The sequence below is a fragment of the Plodia interpunctella genome, chromosome 22 (assembly GCF_027563975.2).
Source record: "Plodia interpunctella isolate USDA-ARS_2022_Savannah chromosome 22, ilPloInte3.2, whole genome shotgun sequence".
Classification (NCBI taxonomy): Eukaryota; Metazoa; Arthropoda; class Insecta; order Lepidoptera; family Pyralidae; genus Plodia; species Plodia interpunctella.
Genome location: NC_071315.1, coordinates 6,059,106 through 6,079,885, shown reverse-complemented (window position 1 = coordinate 6,079,885; position 20,780 = coordinate 6,059,106). Strand labels below are relative to the sequence as shown.

At 35.2% G+C, this 20,780-nt stretch overlaps 2 protein-coding genes across 2 annotated transcripts; both read right to left on the bottom strand.

Moving 5' to 3' along the window:
- Positions 1–1,341: 1,341 nt before the first annotated feature.
- On the bottom strand, positions 1,342–8,917 carry LOC128679956 (facilitated trehalose transporter Tret1-like). The gene is made up of 9 exons (XM_053762509.2): positions 8,605–8,917; positions 6,895–7,124; positions 6,419–6,582; positions 5,463–5,619; positions 4,635–4,761; positions 3,787–3,876; positions 3,103–3,320; positions 2,564–2,746; positions 1,342–2,143 (listed from the first exon to the last, which is right to left on the bottom strand). Exons 1-9 carry the CDS (start codon positions 8,684–8,686, stop codon positions 1,916–1,918), a joined length of 1,479 nt encoding a protein of 492 aa, XP_053618484.1. The 5' UTR covers positions 8,687–8,917; the 3' UTR covers positions 1,342–1,915.
- Positions 8,918–12,475: 3,558 nt separating this feature from the next.
- On the bottom strand, positions 12,476–20,780 carry LOC128679680 (uncharacterized). Its single transcript, XM_053762071.2, has 9 exons — positions 20,657–20,780; positions 19,359–19,588; positions 18,615–18,778; positions 17,671–17,827; positions 17,025–17,151; positions 15,234–15,323; positions 14,461–14,678; positions 13,541–13,723; positions 12,476–13,074 (listed from the first exon to the last, which is right to left on the bottom strand). Exons 1-9 carry the CDS (start codon positions 20,745–20,747, stop codon positions 12,847–12,849), a joined length of 1,488 nt encoding a protein of 495 aa, XP_053618046.1. The 5' UTR covers positions 20,748–20,780; the 3' UTR covers positions 12,476–12,846.

The following is a 20,780-nucleotide window of genomic DNA, read 5'->3' as shown; positions in this document are numbered from 1 at the left end:
CGCCCAGGGCAGTGATTACAAAGGGGCGAAGTATTCGTATCCAGCAACGCCCTCTTACACCGTCTGAACTGTTGGTAGTGAATGACCACAAAACAAGGCAAATTCTTTTTTGCTAATGATCTTTAAGATGTTAAACATACGAAACAGGATCTAGGGTCGGATTCATAGATTTTTTTCCACTACCAAACAGTAAAAAGGTAAACGGCCCACCATATGGTGTGTGGTGATGTGTGTATGCATATGGCCTTTTGCAACAGATCCCTGTAACTTGTCATTTTTCTACATTAAATCTAATAAAATCGATTTTAAAATAATAATCATAGCGCTAATAATATGAAATATAATCCTGTTATTTATATACAGTATTGAACTGGCTAGTTTCCAAAACTTATATAATAGAATCTATTTATTGAAAATCATTTTTCAAAATTTCAATCTGCTTTAAAATAAGTCAAAATGTGCCCCTTATATAAAAGTTATCTTAAGTTTAAATCAAATTTCGAATAGAAATACAAATAAGGGGCGCCTTATAAATTATGCCCAGGTGTTTGTAGAGTTAAAACCGACACTAGACATTTTTATTTGTTTTACTTTAAATATTATCATAATTTTGCGCTTCCATTAATGTAATATGGATTTTGTGACATTTCATTTCACATTATAACAGACAATATATATTCATACTTCCATCCATACTAATGTAATAAAAGAAAAGACTTTCAAAATGGGCTAAATTGCTGTGTGAATTTTGATGAAATTTTAAAAAAAGATACAGTTAGGTATTTCTATTATGTCTAGATTCGAATACCAAAGAATTGAATCGTTTAATTTCATCTAGGTATATAATCCCAAATAGGTAAAAAAATATATATACAAATTACCAATGTCATATTATTTTGAAATGTAATAGAATTACATATTATATCTTTTTTATAAGCTCACATTGCTATAAGAGTAGGTAAGTATTTATAGTAAGTAAATTATTAAAAGTTCTCTCTTCGAATTTTGCAACTCACCATCGAAGCACAATACTGATATCTGCAACCGATTAAGCTGAAATTTTTTATATACGTTTTGTCACGGATTACAGTGCATTATTATGCACAACAAGACCTAATTGTAGACCAGGATCGACTCCCGACAAGGGAACTCCACGACAATTTCCTGTGTGGACATCATTTTTTGTCAAAATTTAAAGAAATACCTAAAATCCATTATTTTATAATCAAAAATACATTATGTACAGGACATTTTCGTAAAAAAAACATATTTATATTTTATAAGCTTTTAATAAATAGGTAAAAAATTATAATATAAATACCCAATCTTATTATATTAAGAGTGTCACAAAATAATAATTATTATCTTTTTATAATCATTAAAATCAATTTCAAAATTTTTCTATTTTCTACGTCTAAAAATAGAAATTAGCACACAACTATGCCATAATACTGTAACTTTTGGTATATTATTTTAAGACGCAAAAAGTTTATTTGGAATCTTAATTTTACTTACAAACAAACATTAAATCAAATATGACAAAATCTACCCAACAAACTATTTTATTCATAAAAATGTTGAAGCATACTTTATGCTACCGTGTGTTTTGCCATTATAAAAATAAAAATCAAAATTTAATAAAATAATGATGATCACTTATTGACTTCAAAATTGACTGACTTCCAAAGCACAGGTAAAGCAGAAAGTGACGCAACAAATTTCACCGCAGCCTTAAATATTCTGCAAGGACATAAATTAACGAAATGTTTTTATGTTTTTATGTTATGGCTCCATCGTTCGCCTAAACCATTACTGAACTGATCAGAACAAGACAAAACATATCTATTTTAACTTAAAATATCGATGCTTCAACTTTATGAATTAGATGGCTAATCTTAACATATATACAAATATTCTACGCCTTCTTCTTCAAAAACAAGGCCTGTATGGCGTCTGTCGATAGTCCTTTAGTCTCAGGTAATGCTATACACGAGAATACAGTAACAAAGAAACAGATAGCCGAGAAGCAGTAGAACACTGGACCCATGCCGATCACTTCCACCGCCAGATTGAAGACGAGCAGCTCGAAGAACATGGAAACGCATTGCGAGGACAGCACCATGTTGGTGCAAAGGCTGCGGACCTGAAATGAAGAATTGATGAGAAGAAAAATAATAGTGAAGGTTTTAAATAGTTTTTCAAACAATCTTTCTCATCTGCAGCATCATCAGCAATCATTTCTGCAGCTCGAGCTGCATTCGCAGCCATGGCGTCTTTAAATTTTGAAGGTATAGATATGATTTTAAGACGGGCCTGCCTGAATTAAGAATGAGATGGTTGGGTGGTGAAGGTTATATGTTGCTAAGGCGTTATTCGCATTGTATGTACAGGTACAATTTTTTTTTGGTGTAAAATAATATATTACTACGCAATAAATTAGAATAGCACTTATCCAACATTATAAAAATTATAGAAGATGTGCTTTTTGGCCTGATAATGAATATGTTACATTGCCCCTCTTGCTTACAACAACAAATAATATAAATAGTCTTATAATATTCACCTCTGGCAAAAATATTTCCCCATTAAGCACCTGAGGAATAACTCCACATCCCATAGTGAAGGCGAAGCTGAAAGCGTATATCAGGACGACAGTGAACCAGGGACTTGCCCACTGAAACTGTAACTGGGTACCGAGCAGCAGGAGACAAATGCCGGAGGCTAGTGATGATCCTAACATGAGATTCTGAAAAGATACAACATAAAATAAATGTCATTGGAAATTTTAGTTTAAACTTCGGTGGTTACTGAAATTGTCAAGCGTAACTTTTAAAATGTAAATAAAAACATTAGAGCATAATTATTAGTTTTACGTATGAAAACCATTGATGAACTAAAACAGTGACGGAGTGGTAGACAGGACCATAGAAAGTGGTGTAAAAAAGGGAGGCCTATAGCCAGCAGTGGACTGATAGAAGATGATAGATTGAAGCAAAAGTACATTATACTAAATAAAAATACTACACAAGATGACACTTTAAAAGAGTTTGTCTAGAATCCACGTGGTGCTATAAAGGAAACAAAAGAAAAGCGAATGCTTACCTTACGTCCACACCTATCAATGACCCCGACACAAGTAATACTGGCCACGAAGAAGTTCGCAGCCAGCAGTATCGAGCACTGGTTCGGCGACATCGTCGGCACGGCTTCTCTGAACAGCGGCTCAGCATACACTTGTATCACTGGGCATCCCATCATTATGGTTGAGCCCATTAGTACTAGATTGACGAGCAAAGCGCGCTTGGACGACTTGGATCCTCCTGTAAACAGAAGTTAATAATGCCTAAAACGAACTACGGGACAAGAGATAATATTATATTATATGAATGAGCAAAAATGTTTAACGACCTACTTTGACGACTTTGTCGAGAAAGGCTAAAAATATATCAAGAACAAAATATTCAATGAAATTCTGATTCTATACTACACTGTGTTTACTCAATTCCATTTTCATTTATTCTTAACATATGTTTAATAATTACCATTTTAATTGTAATATAAGTATTAATAATATCAATTACTGCGCATGTTGGGGCATAGGAACACTCCATATAAACAGAAAAGAACCCACGCAGGACACGGGAGTGGAATCACTCCCGTACGACATTCATGGGAGGCGTTAAGAGACGTAACGTTGACAGCTGTTAATGGGGAACAGTCTTCCTCGTATGCGTCCGGTATCTATTGTAACTGGACATATTTAACAAATTCAATAATAAATCTTACTCAATATTTTCCAAGCTGATTCGGTGTGAGGCTTCACAGTAATATCTGAGTCTTCAGTTACTGTCAGCAGTCGATCGATCACTTCTGGATCTGAAAGGAAGCACGTTAGGAATTACGTCTGTTTGATATTTCTATTAGTAAAGCTTATATTCCGGGTCCCTAGAAGATACTACGTCCTTCTAGGAACCTGGACAAGAGTGACTTATATCAAACTATGGAATCAATTTTTAGACGTAAATTTGGTAATTTATTTCATCATCAAGATCTGCTGCTATCCGTGACCAGTGATTATTTAAGTAATTAAGTATTATTAATTATTTATATATTAAGTATTATTATTTTAAGTATTATTAATTAAATGCAACAGTATATAATACAAGTCTTGTGTCATTATTTAGTAGGAACAATAATCTGTAAATCTGTAATACTTAAAATGTATTTTTAGAAAACTCTCTCCTTCATATGAGCAATTTCCCGGTTTCTTCCTCAGCCGTTGAGCATCGAAGCCCAGGTCTACTTTCCAACTTTTTCGTCGCCACTTCGCATGGTCGTCGGCGTCCCTCGTTATCAGACCACTGGCACGCATACGACATCAAGCCAGCTCTTCTTGGGTTTGCCCTTTCTACCATGGCCATGTCCAATTTCATATATGGAACTATTAAATATAATATTATTATCCTTACTTATTTAAATACATGTTGACTCATATTCTTCAATCTCTTTTGATTGTACAAAACTAACCATTTCTATTATTAGCGAGGATATTGTTAGTTTTGTCAAATATCCTAAAGTCTGTGTTGTGTTATAGTATATGCATATCTTGATGACATTTTAAACTTTTTTTTTACCTTGTTCTGCTTCTAGCATCATCTCTAGTCTTGGGTCTAACTGTATTCGAATATTCTTTATTGCCCTATCAACTTCTTTTGACGTTGGATCTAGGCGGTTATAAAATGCGATTGATTTAGCTGCCTCCTGCAATCAAAATACAGTATTTTTTACGAAGAGATACTGGTATGTTATTTACTAGCTTCGCTGCACTCCGCGGTGTTATTATAAAAGACACGTTTTTATGCACAGGTAGCGCCATCTACTTTATAAAGCGCCATCTACTTTATCAAGACTTTTGACTAAATCCTACGGGAATCGCGTACCTTCGGGATAAAGAATGCTAATCCAAGGTATCACAAATATTGACCGTCTGAGCGCCATTTCTATTGATCTATTTATTTAAAACCTAAAAGATTTTTAATATTGATATGATAATAATTTACGTAATAACTTAAGACAGAAGGTCCCTTAAGTGGAGAGAATAAATAAATTAACCGACTTGGTATTATACATGGATCTCACAACTTTTTACGGTAGATAAACTGAGCTGCGAGACTTTTGATGGTATTATTTATACATGTGAAACAATTAATTATACAAAAATATATGAGAAACGAGCTGACCAGTTCCCTCTGGCAGCACGCGTTCACGAGGTGCCGCATGGGTCAGCCATCGCGTAGCTCGACTATAATAGAGGGAACCTCTATATATAATAGAGGGAAAATCTGAGTTTACCTCACACATCTTTCAATAATAGGGAGTTTAAGAATCTTGGTGGAATAGACATATAAACATGAATCCTGAAAATACTTATTTTTTGGACTGACGTTTACATTACAACCAACCTCAATCTTCCCGACGAGTACCAGGAAAACAGGAGACTCGGGGAGCAGCATCAGAAGCCCCATAGACGTAATTGCCATCGCCATGTTGGCGTAAATCACTTGGTAGTAGCTCAGGTAGCCTCCTAAGGCATAGCCTACCAACAGTCCAAGTAAATATCTGTAATAAATTATATTAAAATAATTAAATTAGCTTGTCTAACTTTCAATTAAGCTTGTGATGAAAAACATAACGAAATTACGTATTTTTGTCTTTTATTAGTTACCACAAAACTCAAAATCTGGGGCCAATTTTGATGAAATTTGTCATATAGATAGAGTAGACCTTTTCGAGTATATACACATTTTATTAACCGCAGACAATGTCGCGGGCAGACAGCTAGTCTAAAATATTGCGCAAAACCTTGTTTAGTTGAGTGATCACATCGTTGAGTCAGTACATCACACAATCATACAAATAAATAAAATTGAAGTGTCTGTCTGTAATTTCAAAATAACTATATTTTAAATTGTATAGTGTCATTTGCACGTTTCCTTTACCGAAATATTTTTTTGTTTCTCTGTCTGTTTGTTCAGAGTAATCTCCAGAACGGCTTTCAGTGGAAGTTACGGGACACAAAATAGGGTACTTAGTTTATAAATCCACCTCTAAGTGGGTTAATCAGGGGGTGAAAATTTGTATGAAATTACGTCATTTAGACAGTTACATTTAAATCTAAGTCCAACTTTCATAATTCCTTTGATATGTTCACTAAATCCCAAGCATAATTTCATAGAATTTCAAAAAGTGGGCCCTCAGACCACATTTATATTTACGTTTGTGGTTTGGCCGTCTTCACGTCAATACGGATCAACGGATCGAGGAGATTTTTGGTGTGGAGATAGCTGAGGAGCCGGAGAGTGTCATAGTCCTTTTTGCTAGCGGAGCCGCGGGCAACAGTTAGTATAATAAATCTTACCCTGATGCTGAGAGGGCTGTCAATCCTCCTCTAATGGAATTGTGCACAATTTCCGAGATGAAGATCACCGAAGCGTTTTGGCCGCCGATCCCAATCCCCGATATGGTGATAGCTATGAGGATCCAAGGCACACTTTTTGTTAGAGATATGATTAACCAATTAATCTGTAAATTAGTAAAACAAAGGTTCAAACTTGCGTAATCTACCACTAATAATTATAAATAATAAATAATAATAATAATATAATTATAAATGCGAAAGTAAGTTTGTATGTTTGTTACCTCTTAACGCTCTATCTACTCAACCAATCTTCTTGAAATTTTGCATACATATAGTTTAAAGTACGGAAAAGGACATGGGGTACCGTTCATCCCAGAAAAATAACGGGTCCCGTGGGAAATCACACGGGAAAAGCCGCAGGAAAAAGCCAGTACATAATCAAAAAGATTTCACTTCAAAAATAACTGACAACTTACTACAAAAGGCAGTCCAAATAAAATAGATGCGTATTTCCTCCCGAAGTTATTAAAGGCATATGCACAGAAAGGAGTGACTATCAGTGCTCCAATATTCAGCAGGCTTCCGAGAAGAGACACTTCAAATGTGGTCATGGGCATAGAGAGTACTGTATTGTTGGATTTGAAGTTCTCAATTGTGCCGGACGGCCAGGCGCAAACAAAACCAGTTTGGCACGCGAAGAAGCATACTGGAAAATAAGAGTCATATCAGATGCCTTTAAGCCAGTAAAATGTTATACTAGAGTTAGCCAATAACACAGAAAGAAGATATATATTACGTAGGTACGTGAATCCGGCATACAAACTCAACCTGGAACCTTTCGATCACACTTTCGATCGTCCAACCTAGAATAGGATCACTCCATTCGTACGAGGCGAGTAAGGGACCGATAAGCAACAATAACTTTCCCAAGAACGATCGCACATTTTTGAAATGAATCGAATTCGAATCTTTTCGAAATTGCATGGTTTATTTTTAACGACAACCACAGATTTTTCGACGTCATATCCCCGGACTAACATTATAAATGCGAATGTATGTTTGTTTGTTTATTTTTACCTCTTCACGCTTGTAACATATACATATGTGTGTTTATTTTAACCTTCCGGACGAGAACCACCCCGTGTCAGAAAACGACCTCTAAGATTTGGTTTTGAGATCGATTAGCTCATAAACAATTTAAGATATGAAGTATTTTATTTTCTTTTGTATAAATGTGATGTAAGGCCTTAGTATTAATTAAATGGTAGTGTGTAACATATGTATAAGTGGGTAGCTGTAACAATTAGCCTTTAAGATTGTTATTTTTGGAAGGCACCCGTCTCCGTAATAAATCCGTAGTGACCAGACGTGTTTTACTGTGCTCCCGACCTATTCCTGCTTACATATTCTTCAACGCTCAATCTACTCAACCAATAATTTTGAAATTTTGCATACATGTAATTTGAAGTATCTCTATGGAGAAGGACATAGGTTATTTTTCATCCCGGAGAACCCTCGGGCAAAAGCTTGTCCCCGAATAAAGCCGGAGATGAGAGCAGAGACCATGGTGTATTACGGTGGCTGTTGAGTGTCGTCAATTTATTAGACAAAAAACTTCAACATGGCAAGAAACATACATAAATTGTGAGAAAGTTGTTAATCCTATGTAGATATTTTATTTACTTTATGAATTACTTGTGCGAATTATTTCTGATCCTGAAGTTGCAATGGGAGATATTCCCGAGAACAATTGTCTTCCACGGTGGTCTTTCAGATACCTCTGTGGATATACACACCGTAGGTCCAAAGTTCAATTACCGGTCAGGTCTTGATGGAAAATGATTTTCTATAAGTTAATCCGATTCTTAGACGTTTACTTCATTCTAAAGTAGCAGCCCGTCCCGGCTTCACTCGGGTATAAACATAATAAATCATACTCCTAAACCTTCCTCAGGAATTACACTATCTATTGGTGAAAACCGCATGAAAATCCGTCAAGTAGTTTTTGAGATTATCACGAACTGATAGACACACAGACGCGATAGAGGTCTTTGTTTTATAATATGTAAGGATACATAAAGGATACATAAAATATCTGCCGCGTGTATCTGTCTTTTCGCATAGGAACAGACAGACTGATAGCAGATAGCAACTTTGTTTTATACTATGTGATGAAGGGTACTCACTAAAAATCGTAGCCATAGTCTGCACTAAAAAGGCCGATGGCTTCAGTCTGATTTTCTCCATTCTTTCAAATTCTCTTTCCATTGTCACCGATTGCTACCGAATTGGTGCCACTACACCGCCGCACGTCGAAATCCCAACTCCAAGAAAACTATTACAGATACAGATATAGTTATAATACTTTAAATACAGTACACATTTTGTATAATGCCAGTGGTTCCTAATGTTTAAGGAATGAAATATCCTATTTAATATTATAAATGCCAAAGTTTGTGAGTGTATGTATGTAAATGTATCGTGTGTAAGTAGGTATATTTGTTACTCTTTCATGCAAAATCTACTGGACGCATTGTTATTAAATTTTGTAGTACGAATAGAATTTAAGGTAAGAATTTATATATATATATATATATAAATAAATATTTCTTCAGAATTCCGAAATATATATATAAAGCGACATTCTTAAGAAGAATTCTGAAGAAATATTTGATACTAGCAGCGCCCTGGGGCTTCGCTTCCGTGGAAATTTCGGAATAAAACGTACCCTATGTGTTATTCCAGGTTATTTTTACCCGTGTACAAAATTTCATAACAATCTGTACAGTAGATTTTTCGTGAAAGATTAATAAATATGCATATACACATACATGCTCACAAACTTTCGCATTTATAATAATAGTAGGACTAGCGACCTGGCTTAGAGCCCGGAATAGAGTCTAGATAACAGTGAAAACTTCATCAAAATCCGTTGCGTGGTTCAATAGAAGTAAGCATATAAACATCTGTATGTTTATATGTTTATACGCGTCTGTACGCGAAGGGTGACTTTGTTTTATATTATGTAGTGACAGAAAAAAGTTTACACACACACACACACATATTAAAACAATTGTGTGCAACATAACAGCAAAAAAAGCTTGTAAAAAAGAAGGTAGTTCAAAAATTCGAATCAAACCAATCGTTCAAAGGATTAAATCTTATTCTTTTTTACAAGCTCTTATTTTTTTACACCAAACTCCACGTCTACATACAGACGTTGTAAGTGCGTTGCACCAGTAAATTTTAACCCGCACAGAAAAACGCAAAGTGCGCCTTTTAATCTAAATGTTAGCGGAGTTAATATCAATTTGAACTGGTGCAACCTGCTCATTTTCAAACTTATTTTGTGTCTTGTTAAACAAGTCCGGGCAAAGTTTAAAAAATAAAAGTTACTTATTTCTGTCTATATCTACTAGAACAAGTTTGAGAAACAGTTTTTGGAAAATTAAGATTTAAGTATTTGTTTATATTTCATCATATTGTTGTAGGTTTACAAAGGTAGCTGTCTTATCTATAAGAAATTAACTAGTTTACAGCATACCATTAAAATTGTACTGACAACATCAAACAAATTGGTTTATATACATACATATGCTCTCCTACTAATATTATAAATGCGAAAATTTGTGAGAGTGCATGTGTGTTGTGTATGTATGTTTGTTACTATTTCTCACAATACCTACCTAAAGGAGGGATTGATTGATTGCACTTAGAGTATTTTTTATCCCGAAATTGTACGGGAGCGAAGCCCCGGGACGCAGCTTGTATATATAAATACAGCATATTTTCAAAAATCTTCTATTTAAACTTATAAGGACTAGGGATCACTTAGTCCAGAAAGAATAAAAATTAATTTTAACAACATAGTTATATAATATCCAATGATTTTTATAATACCTATATATAGATCAACCTAAACATAAAATATAAAATATATAATAAACATAAAATATATTTTCTTAAATATTTTTATTTAAAGCAAAATGTCAATAATATATTGACAACACACTCAAGGCAACACTAATACATACATACATACAAAATAATCTTTATATTTGTATATAGATGCGCCTCTTTTTATTACTTTTTATATATTTTTGTTTATCTTAATACACCCTAATTAATATTAAATCTTCATTATGTCATAAGTTGTATATTTAGCATATTTCCGTATGCTAATATGTTAAATCGGAAAGTACTGTTTGTCTGTCACGCTATAAACGGCTACATGGATGTGCCGATTTAGATGTAATTTTAAATAAATATTGTTAATGACTCGAGGTCAAACATAGGCTATCGAGGTTGGATTTTCTACCTATATTTAAAGTACAATACGAAAAAAACGGCATTTTCTAAATCGAACATAGAAATATGATGACGTAAAAAAATTATATAAAAATTAAAAATTCTGTTGACGCTACGGCTACCAAGCACCTGATTAAGTCTAAAATATTTAGGAAATATAAACGGGCATAATTTAAAAATAACACTTTAAAACATTTTCTTAATCCTTCCGCTCGATATTTTGTATTATTTGAGATTTCATCATCGCATTACCGGCCGTTTCATTCGGGGCTATGACGCCACGAGTTTGCTTATTTTTATTTTTTTTAATATTTTTATTTTATTTTCTCAAGAAAACTTACAGCTATTGAACAAGTTAATAAGCACTAAAACATAAATAACTATAAAGCCATTTACAAGTTTTCACTTTTAAATTTCGTTATTACTAGTTCCAGACACAAAAAAAAAAATTAAAACAATTTAACCTCATTTTTTTTATTTAGCTATGATTTTACAACGGTTATTCAACTGAATGTAAACTTGCACTCGTAAAGACGAAACAGATCTCTTATAAGATGATCAAGAAATTACCAGTGTTTTAGAAGCTGTGACCAGGCAAGTAGGTCATTAATCTTTCAACCTGGCTAAGAGCGTTATTACACTAGCGTTTTTGAAGAATCGACCGACGCGTCAAACGCGCCCCATACGCTTAATGAGGAATTAAGTTCTGTACACCGATTCATATAACGCCATATTTCGTCACTAAACGGAACTGTCACACATCTCTGAATAACAGTAATAAGATTGTTTCCGTGATGTAAATGTGTGGCGCAGTGATACAAATTGGCGACAACTCAGTGGTGGTAATTTCTCAAGGAGCAAACACTGATTTTCATTGTTTGCATCACTGATTTTCAGTGTTTGCATCACTGATTTTCAGTGTTTGCATCACTGATTTTCAGTGTGTGTTGAATATGTCTGTTTGTAGTGATGACTGATCATCACTATAAACAGACACATTGAGCCGCCGTCCGTCCGTCAAGTAAGAAAGTAACTACTCATTTACGACATCACAGTTCATTTTAAAAAATCCGCGGCGCGGTTTTTAAACCGCTAGTGTGATAACGCTCTAAGAGAGAAGAGTGTGGTATTATTTCAATTATAACACCTAAAAGGTTATCACTAGGGTCAACCTTGGAACACAGAAAACATTCAATGGTATAGTCTTCTTCTTTGGGAGTGTGTACGTTAATTGCGAACGCTGGTATCAAATTTTATTCAAGGCATCTGACATGACTTTTACGATGGACTAACGCGTCCAGTAGCAAGTATGGCATACAAACTGTCAAACAGTGTGCCGGTTTCCGTACGATATTTTCAATCATCGAAGCAAGAAGTCGTCTAAGAAAAGTACTTTATATGAGTTAGATTGGTATACGAACTCATGCGGCTCGAGTAGGATCCGAACCTGGGTGCTTTTGGTCACAGACGGACGGACGTTCTTAACCACTTGACCGCCACCGCTTCATCGCTAGCACATAGTGATCAGACAGTTCGGAAAACTCTTCATTTAGCAGGTAATAACTCTGCAAAAGCACTCAGATGAGAGATTGGAAGTCTCATCTGAGTGCTTTTGCAGAGTCTTCCTCAGGTCTTTTAAGCTACGGAGGTCTCGTTTTTCAATTTTTTTCATTTTTTTCTTCAATCCTGGACGAAATTAATCCAGCACTTCTTCCAGGATCACTTACATAGTTTTAGTAAAGTAATAAAGGCTATTTTAAATGCAGGGACTTTTTTATTTTAAGCACTTTCTTCGAGTTTACACGCTTTGTCTTAAACATACGTGGCAATGGTAATCGAAGTAAAAGACTTAAAACTAATGAGTTTTATTTACATAATTACAAAATCACAGATACGTCGATACTTAAAGGTATTATTTTATATAGGTCTTGTAAAATAAATTACAATTTAGCTCAAAAAGATACAGATAGATTATCACGTTCTCATCCCTTGCGGGGTAGACATAGCCAAGAGTTGAGAAACTCTAAGACCCCGTTAAGTATATGGTGGGCTTATTAATCGAAGATAAGCACAGATATAAGAACAATTAAATGTAATGTTCTTATTAAGATAAGTAATGTTTACGCTTTCTTCTTCAAAAATAGTGCTTGTATAGCATCAGCCGATAGTCCTTTCGTCTCCGGCAAGGCTATGTATGAGAATATAGCTAAAAAGAAACAAACGCCGGAGAAACAGTAGAAAACTGGTCCCAGGCCAATCAGCTCCATGATAGGGTTGAATATGAATAGTAGTACAAACAGCGATACCCATAAGGATGACATGACAACGCTGTTGCAAAAGCTTCGGACCTGGAATTAAAGAATATTTTAGAACATATTATTTAGAGAGAAGAATATTTTCACAAATTTACTCAAGATAATATAATGTAGTTTTTCTCATAGACGTGGACACACATACACAAGCCTACTCAACCCAAATACATTATAGTATACGTTATATTCCAATGGTCCTAAATGGCACTTTCTGGAAAATAGTCGCAAGTTATATATATATAGCTATATAAACACATATACATATTATAGCGGTAACTGAAATATAATAATATCTGTAAAAATTTCAACTGTCTAACTATCACGGTATTTGAGATTACAGCCTGGTGACAAACATACAGCGGGTCTCGTTTTACCTTTGGGTATGGAATCCTTAAACTAATTTCATATGTTATTCACGGTTTTAAATAGAATGATGGCAGGAATAACACATTCATAAGAAAGAATACTGAAAAAAAAAATTGTTGCTGCAATCCAAACACACCTCTGGCAAGAACACCTCAGCAGTGAGGATGAACGGGATGACGCCACAGCCGAGGGTGAACAAGAAGTTGAAGGCATATATTAAAAAGACCGTGAACCATGGACTCGCCCATTTGAGGTGGAGCTGCGTGCCGAGTAGCACGTTGCACACGCCGGACCCCAGCGAGGTTAGGATCATGAGATTCTGAAAACAATGGTACCAAATGTCTAACTTTATACGAATTTTAATTTTTGACGACCTCGGTGGCGCAGTGGTAAGGTTCTTGCCTCTGAACCGAGAGGTCCCGGGTTCGATCCCCGGTCGGGTCATGATGGAAAATGATCTTTTTCTGATTGGCTAGGGTCTTGGATGTTTATCTTTATATGTATTTGTTATAAAATATAGTGTCGTTGAATTAGTATCCCATAACACAAGTCTCGAACTTACTTTGGAGCTAGCTCAATCTGTGTGATTTGTCCTAATATATTAATTTATTTTTTTATTTATTTAATGACATGAAAAGTGCCTCTGAAGGTCTAGTTTCTGAATACATGATTGGATTTTGATTTTGTAATTCCATGAAGTTATAAGCTTTGTAACTAATTTGTTGCATAAAAAAAACATAATTACTTAAATTTTATGTAACAAGGATACAAGGAATTTCTGAACTCTTTTTTGTAGGCATGACTTTTTTCTTTTTTAAAGTTTTATAAATACTCGCTTAGCATAAATACTAGGCAAGTAAGTTTATTTCTTTTCATGGGCTTAGCTTTTAGTAGCAAATTACAAGATATATCTGAGAACATGGCACTCTATATCGATAGATTCATATACCCACCTGAATCTTTAAAAAAGACATTGCTTTTTGCAAAAATATCAATAAATAAATCTCCTTCTATTTTATCTTCTATTTCGATATGGATAAAATGTTTAACACTAACCTTACGTCCGAATTTATCAACTACCAGCACACAGATAACACTAGCCACTAACAGCACTATAGCCAGGTATATCGAGCACTCGTTGGCTGACATTGTCGGCACAGCCTCCTGGAACAGCGGCTCAGCGTAGATCTGCATCACTGGTGCCCCCATCAGGATTGAAGATACCATCAGTACTAGGATTATCACCATGGCACGCTTCGACGATTTTGATTCTCCTGCAATTAAGTGGTTCGCATTTAGTCGCTTTTAATAAAATATTACTTTTCGTATATGTGTCGTAATTTAGCTGTATTAGTATTTTTTCGCTACCAAATCACTAAAAGCGACTAATTAGTCGCTTTTTGTTCTGTTTTTGTTGTCGTTAGTTATTTTTGTAATCATTTCGTGTATATGTCATTATTTAGCCGTCGAAGCTAATATGGTATCTTCTTCTGCATAGAAGTATTCCTCACGGCTGAGGATTGTGATCACTACGTGGATTTAAACACATACATCGACTTTCTTGGCAAATTAATGGCAACTCAATTCGATAAAAAATAAGTGTTACGTTGGGTAAATAAAATATATGTTCTTATTTGATTTCGTTCTTTCTGTATGTGAACCATTTATGTTACAATAGAATCAATATGAATTCATTTTCGATTTACGTTTTTGGTTTGAAAAATATGTAAGTACAATTCACTCATTGATTAATGTAAGTACATAATTATAAAAATTGTGGGCAAAATCTATTGTTTCTTTGTCTTTGTAGATATTGAATATTTTCTTACTAAATAATTTCCAAGCTGATTCCGAGTGTGGTTTGGCAATTTCTTCAGTTTTCCCATTTTCTGCTAGCAGCTGACTGAGCGCTTCTGGATCTGAAATTATAATTATTAGATTTATCTCTCTCTAATTTGTGCGTTAATGTGGTTTCATTCACGGTTGTGACACTTGGGTCGAAAGTAGAAATTAACCTTTATAATTTCAAGATCCGACTGTGAATTTACCGAATTACCGACTTACCGTCCGGCTTCAAATGTTTTTTGGGAATACTATTGGCAAGGCGCTTTATCACTTAGTTGCCTCATACGATCCATAAGAGGATATTGAGTGGTCCTATACTAGGGCGGGAACCATTGCGATATCTAGCGATGGTATAACCATAGGTAGAAAAAAAAAATGGATTTAACACATTTGGAATTTATGGGTACATATAGTTCTAGATACATAATTATATCGTTTCAATTATGTGTTGGAAAAACACTATTTTATTCCATTTATTTTAACGGCTCTCATAAACCTTTTTTTTCACAAAATAAAAATACTGAATGATGTGACTCTTGCCTATTACGACCCGACGGTCGTCAGTAACCAGTCACAGACAGCAAGTCAGTCAGTTCAACTGTCCTGACTGACTGACTGAGTCAGTCAGGACAGTCCAAAAAATAATGTGATCAAGTTCAATTTATCTAATTTCGGGGTTAGACCAAAACTTGTCAAATCAAAGTACGCCACGTGGCAATATCACAGCCACTAATGGTATTGTTCATATTGACATTACAATATTACAAAACATGATGACATGAACAGACAGGCTTCGAGAGGCTGGTAAACAAGATAATTATACTTGTAATCTTTGTAAATAAGTAAATAGTACTATTTGTCACTATATGCAAATGTTGCAAAATTCATATTGTTTTGGTTGGACAATACATGATCATCCTAAAAGTTGAACAGAAGATTATAATTATCTATCTACCATCAACTTTCATAGAACGATTCCAATGCAACTCAGTTCAATTTAAGAACCTAAAATGAATCGCATTCATACAAAAAATTAAGTCGATGGTACGAATTTGACGACCTCGGTGGCGCAGTGGCAAAGCCTTGGCAGGCCTCTGAACAGAGAGGTCCCGGGTTCGATCCCCGGTCGGGTCATGATGGAAAACGATATTTTTCTGATTGGCCCAAATCTTGGATGTTTATCTATGTATGTATTTGTTATAAAATATAGTATCGTTGAGTTAGTATCCCATAACACAAGTCTCGAACTTACTTTGGGGCTAACTCAATCTGTGTGATTTGTCCTAATATATTAATTTATATTTAATATATTTAATTTGCAATGCAGTTCAGTTTAGGTCATAAAGTGGATCGCGATAAGAGATGTTGGTAAGCCCCCAGCGCTTTGAAAGTCGACAGTATTGGCTGTGTGTTTTTTTTATTGGAAATATTTTTTTTACAAATAAATCCATACATTATAAATCTATCTATCTATCATCTATCTGTTCCGCTTTCACGGCTAAACCGCTAGATTGTATTTGTTGAAATTTGGCATGCATGTAACTACATGCATAAACAAGAAAAAAAAGTCTATGTTTGAATGGGGGTCTTTAACTAACGAACGAACGAACGAATTTTAGTTTTAAAAAATCAACCCTCAAATGATTTAATGGGAGGCTGAAATTTGTTTGAAAATCATGTCTATTCCGTTACCGCATAGAAATTCACACGGGCGATGCCGCGGGCAAAAGCTAGTACTATATCTATCTATCTATCTATATATCCTTTTATTCTACCTTGCTCTGCTTCCAGTATCTTCTCTAGCCTAGGATCCAGCTGTATTCGAATCCTTTTAATTTCACCTTCAACTTCTTTCGACGTCGGTTCTACTTTGTTGTAGAAAGCTATTGACTTGGCAGCTGCCTGAAAGTATAAAATGTAAAAGTTATTTACTAATTTATTGACAATATCAATAGAGTGATATGCCATTGCCTTCTCCGTTTCACATACCACATGATAAATTATAACCTAGAGAGCAGGTTTCCTCACGATGTTTTCCTTCACCTGAAGCAAATGCATGGTGGCTATGAAAACCAGTAAACATGAGTCGAATTGGTATAGAAACTCATGTGGCACATGTAGGATTTGAACCTGGGACGTTTCGATCATAACGGGACGATTAACCGCTACAACAAATCATCACAAATTGATTTAAATCACCAAAATGTGTGCTAAACATTTTGGACAAGAAAATATTCATAATTTTTATAGTTTCGTACAAAAAATAAAAAAACGGAGCCCTTATAACACTCGTGTGTCTATCTGTCCGTCCGTCTGTTACAGCCAATTTGCTCCGAATCTACTGAACCAAATCAGGTGAAATTTGTTAAGATGGTGTAATAAAATACTACCGTTTTCTTCAGATGAAGTGAAATCACACACCTCAGTCTTTCCGACGAGTACCAGGAACACAGGAGATTCTGGAAGTAGCATCAGCAACACCATGGCTATGACTGCCATTGTCATGTTAGCGTATACTACATGATAGTAAGGCAGGTAACCACCTAATGCGTAACCTGCCATAAGTCCCAGGAAGTAGCTGAAAATGTAACGATTATAATTTAAAATACTTACTAATATCATAAATGCGAAAGTGAGTTTCTTTGTTGCCTCTTCACGCTCTATATCTACTCAATCAATCTTGTTGAAATTTTGCATACATATAGTTTGAAGTACTGAGAAGGACCTAGGGTACCTAATTAATCTCGTGGGAAATTTAGACGGGCGAAGCCGCGGACAAATGCTAGTATGTATAACGCAGCACTAAATAGGTTAGACATGCATGCAGGCTGAGAATTATGTGGTTTGTGGATATAAAACATAATAAGATAGCTCCATATTCTTCTATAGATGTCGTGCAAGGAGTCTAAATTACATAGTCTTGATAGACAACAATGATATCTCCAAAGAGGTTGACGTCGAGTCCCATCGTACGGCACCCCTTCTTTCATTTTGATTATTAAACGAGCTACAAGACGGGAATTTTATTGCTGTCCAGTAACTAGTTGTGATTGTTGTGAGAAAAAAATTCATAGTAGCTGTGGCATATATCCTTCAATGTGCCAGCGATAGGACACGTATCTGTACCAACTTGGTTCTATTATATTTATAAGACCCACATTTGCTAATTAACGTTCAAGTAGCCACAACGCTTTCCCCACCACTACTGCGTCGTAATACTCTTAATAAAGTAATTTTTTGACGTTAATAAGTCAGTGATATATATATATATATATATCATACTAAATTTTAATTTGTTTGGAGCTACCACTCGGGCAAGCAGTTTCCGAGCTATATCTACACTTGGAAGAATCAATGTTACTCACCCTGAAGCTGAAAGAGCTGTCATTCCTCCTCTAATGGAATCATGTGAGATTTCTGATATGAAGATGAGCGAAGCGTTCTGGCCAGCAATCCCGACGCCAGCTATGGTCACTGCTAAGAGTATCCATGGCACACCTTTAGCTAGCGATATTATAGCCCAATTTATCTATAAATAAATATTGTTGTCTGTAAGTATTATTATGATTTGATAAGCTTTATTTCTTCTTTTCTCATGTTATGGCTCCATCGTTCGCCAAAACGATGATTTTGCCAACGTCAATAAAAAATAATATCAATTCTGTAACATGGTTTTCATCTCATGCAATCGGGCGTAATAATACATATTCACATGTATATATTCACTTGTAATGTCGTCTGTCAATTTGTAATCACAAAATAATTTGAACAACCATTTCACATGTAATGAGTAAACTAGGAGAAAATTGAATAGGCCGACCATAAGGATGACCACATAGGTCGTACAAATTAAAAGGGACCTTATGGCGGCTGGCACTTAGGTGTTTATTGCCGTTGTTCCAATACAAAATAACGGCAATAAAGACCTTAGTGCTAGCCGCCATAAGATCCATTTTGATTTGGACGACCACATAGCTCATCTTGGTAAATCTGAACTGGTAAGGTAGAATATAGTCTAAGGAGATGCACCACATGAGCAGGCAAAGTCTGTGCCACAATCCAAAAGATCATATTATCGAAAAAGGTCTTGAAACTCATAACTAACTCACCACATAAGGCAAACCGAACAAAATCGACGCGTACTTCCTTCCAAAATTATTGAAAGCATAGCCGCAGAAGGGAGTAGCAGCTAAAGCACCAACGTTACCCAGGCTACCGAGAAGTGAGACTTCGAAGGTGGTCATTGGTGTAGAGAGAACTGTGTCATTGGATTGGAACATGTGAATCGTGCCGGAGGGCCACGCGCAGGCGAATCCTGTTTGACACGCCAGGAAACATACTGGAAATAAAACATTTTTATTGGGTAAAAAATTTATACCATAAATAGGTTAATTGCTGAGGCCTTCTAAGGGTGGGTTGCAACGTCAACTTTGACGTTAACTTCAACGTACGCCGGTTTAAATCAACGTCAAATTTGACGGTATATTTTTTATGTGCATGTAACTTCTTGAAATTCTTTAAATCTCAAGCACATTGTATACTTGAGATTTAGGATATATTCGAAAACAATTTGTGAAAGTTGTATTAGATCTTGTGAAAGAGTGGAACCCTCAGTCCACACAGTTTGGTCTGAGGGCCTGTATCTCACAAACTATAGAGTCCGCACCACGAAAGAAGTCCACTTGACTTGGCGCTAATGTCGCTGCAAACAACAATGTTGTCTTTCTGTTCTTGGTAGTTCCTCAAGTTGCCACCGGCCTTCTTTTGTGGTCTCTACTATCAGATAATGCTATCTTACGTTTTCCATCAGAAACAGCGAAGATTGATTTTTTAATTCTAGAAAACTTAATTTTGGTTTATCACTTAAATTTACATTTCACGTTTCCATGTGAATAAATGGAAACGAAGCTTTTAAATAAAATAAGAAATAAAATTGGAGAAAACTATGATTTTTTTTATTTTTTCAATGACAAGAAACAAACAAGTGAAGGTATAAAAACCCACAGACAAGAAAATATTAAGAAAGAGGCTATAAGCCTTAACATGCCCCCGGGGGTTGAAAGGCTTCCCTCCTTTCAACCACAATCTGTTGCAATTGGCAATGGACAAATCTTGTTGAACGCCCTCCTTATAACTCCAGTGGACGTTCTAATGTCAGCAACACGGGCAATGCCATCTGCTCCTGGATGTGTGGCTTCAATTCTACCCAATCTCCATTTAAACGGAGGAAGATTGTCTTCTTTGATCACAACAAGAGTGTCATCGTAAGTATATTAAAAAAAACTTACAATATCCTAGTAATAATTTACTATTTCGATATTTTTATATTAAAAAAAAAATTACTATTTAGTAGGTACTTACTTAGTATACAATTCTTAGAATTAAGTAACAAAAATGTTCTACTTACTGCAGCTCGTAGCTATAATCTGTATCAAAAAGGCGGATAGCTTCAGCTTGATTTTCTCCATATTTTCCGGTTTTTGCAAACATTTAACCATTATCACGGCGCGGCGCTACGATGTTACAGTTAC

Excerpts from the sequence above, each read along its gene's own strand:
- LOC128679956 (XM_053762509.2), bottom strand. The coding sequence starts at position 8,686 with ATGGAAAGAGAATTTGAAAGAATGGAGAAAATCAGACTGAAGCCATCG. Across the intron at positions 5,620-6,418 it reads ACAGCCCTCTCAGCATCAGG|ATATTTACTTGGACTGTTGG; the intron begins GTAAGATTTATT and ends AATTTATTACAG. Across the intron at positions 2,747-3,102 it reads TTGATAGGTGTGGACGTAAG|AATCTCATGTTAGGATCATC; the intron begins GTAAGCATTCGC and ends GTATCTTTTCAG.
- LOC128679680 (XM_053762071.2), bottom strand. The coding sequence starts at position 20,747 with ATGGTTAAATGTTTGCAAAAACCGGAAAATATGGAGAAAATCAAGCTG. Across the intron at positions 17,828-18,614 it reads ACAGCTCTTTCAGCTTCAGG|CTACTTCCTGGGACTTATGG; the intron begins GTGAGTAACATT and ends TTACATTTTCAG. Across the intron at positions 17,152-17,670 it reads TACTCGTCGGAAAGACTGAG|GCAGCTGCCAAGTCAATAGC; the intron begins GTGTGTGATTTC and ends TTATACTTTCAG.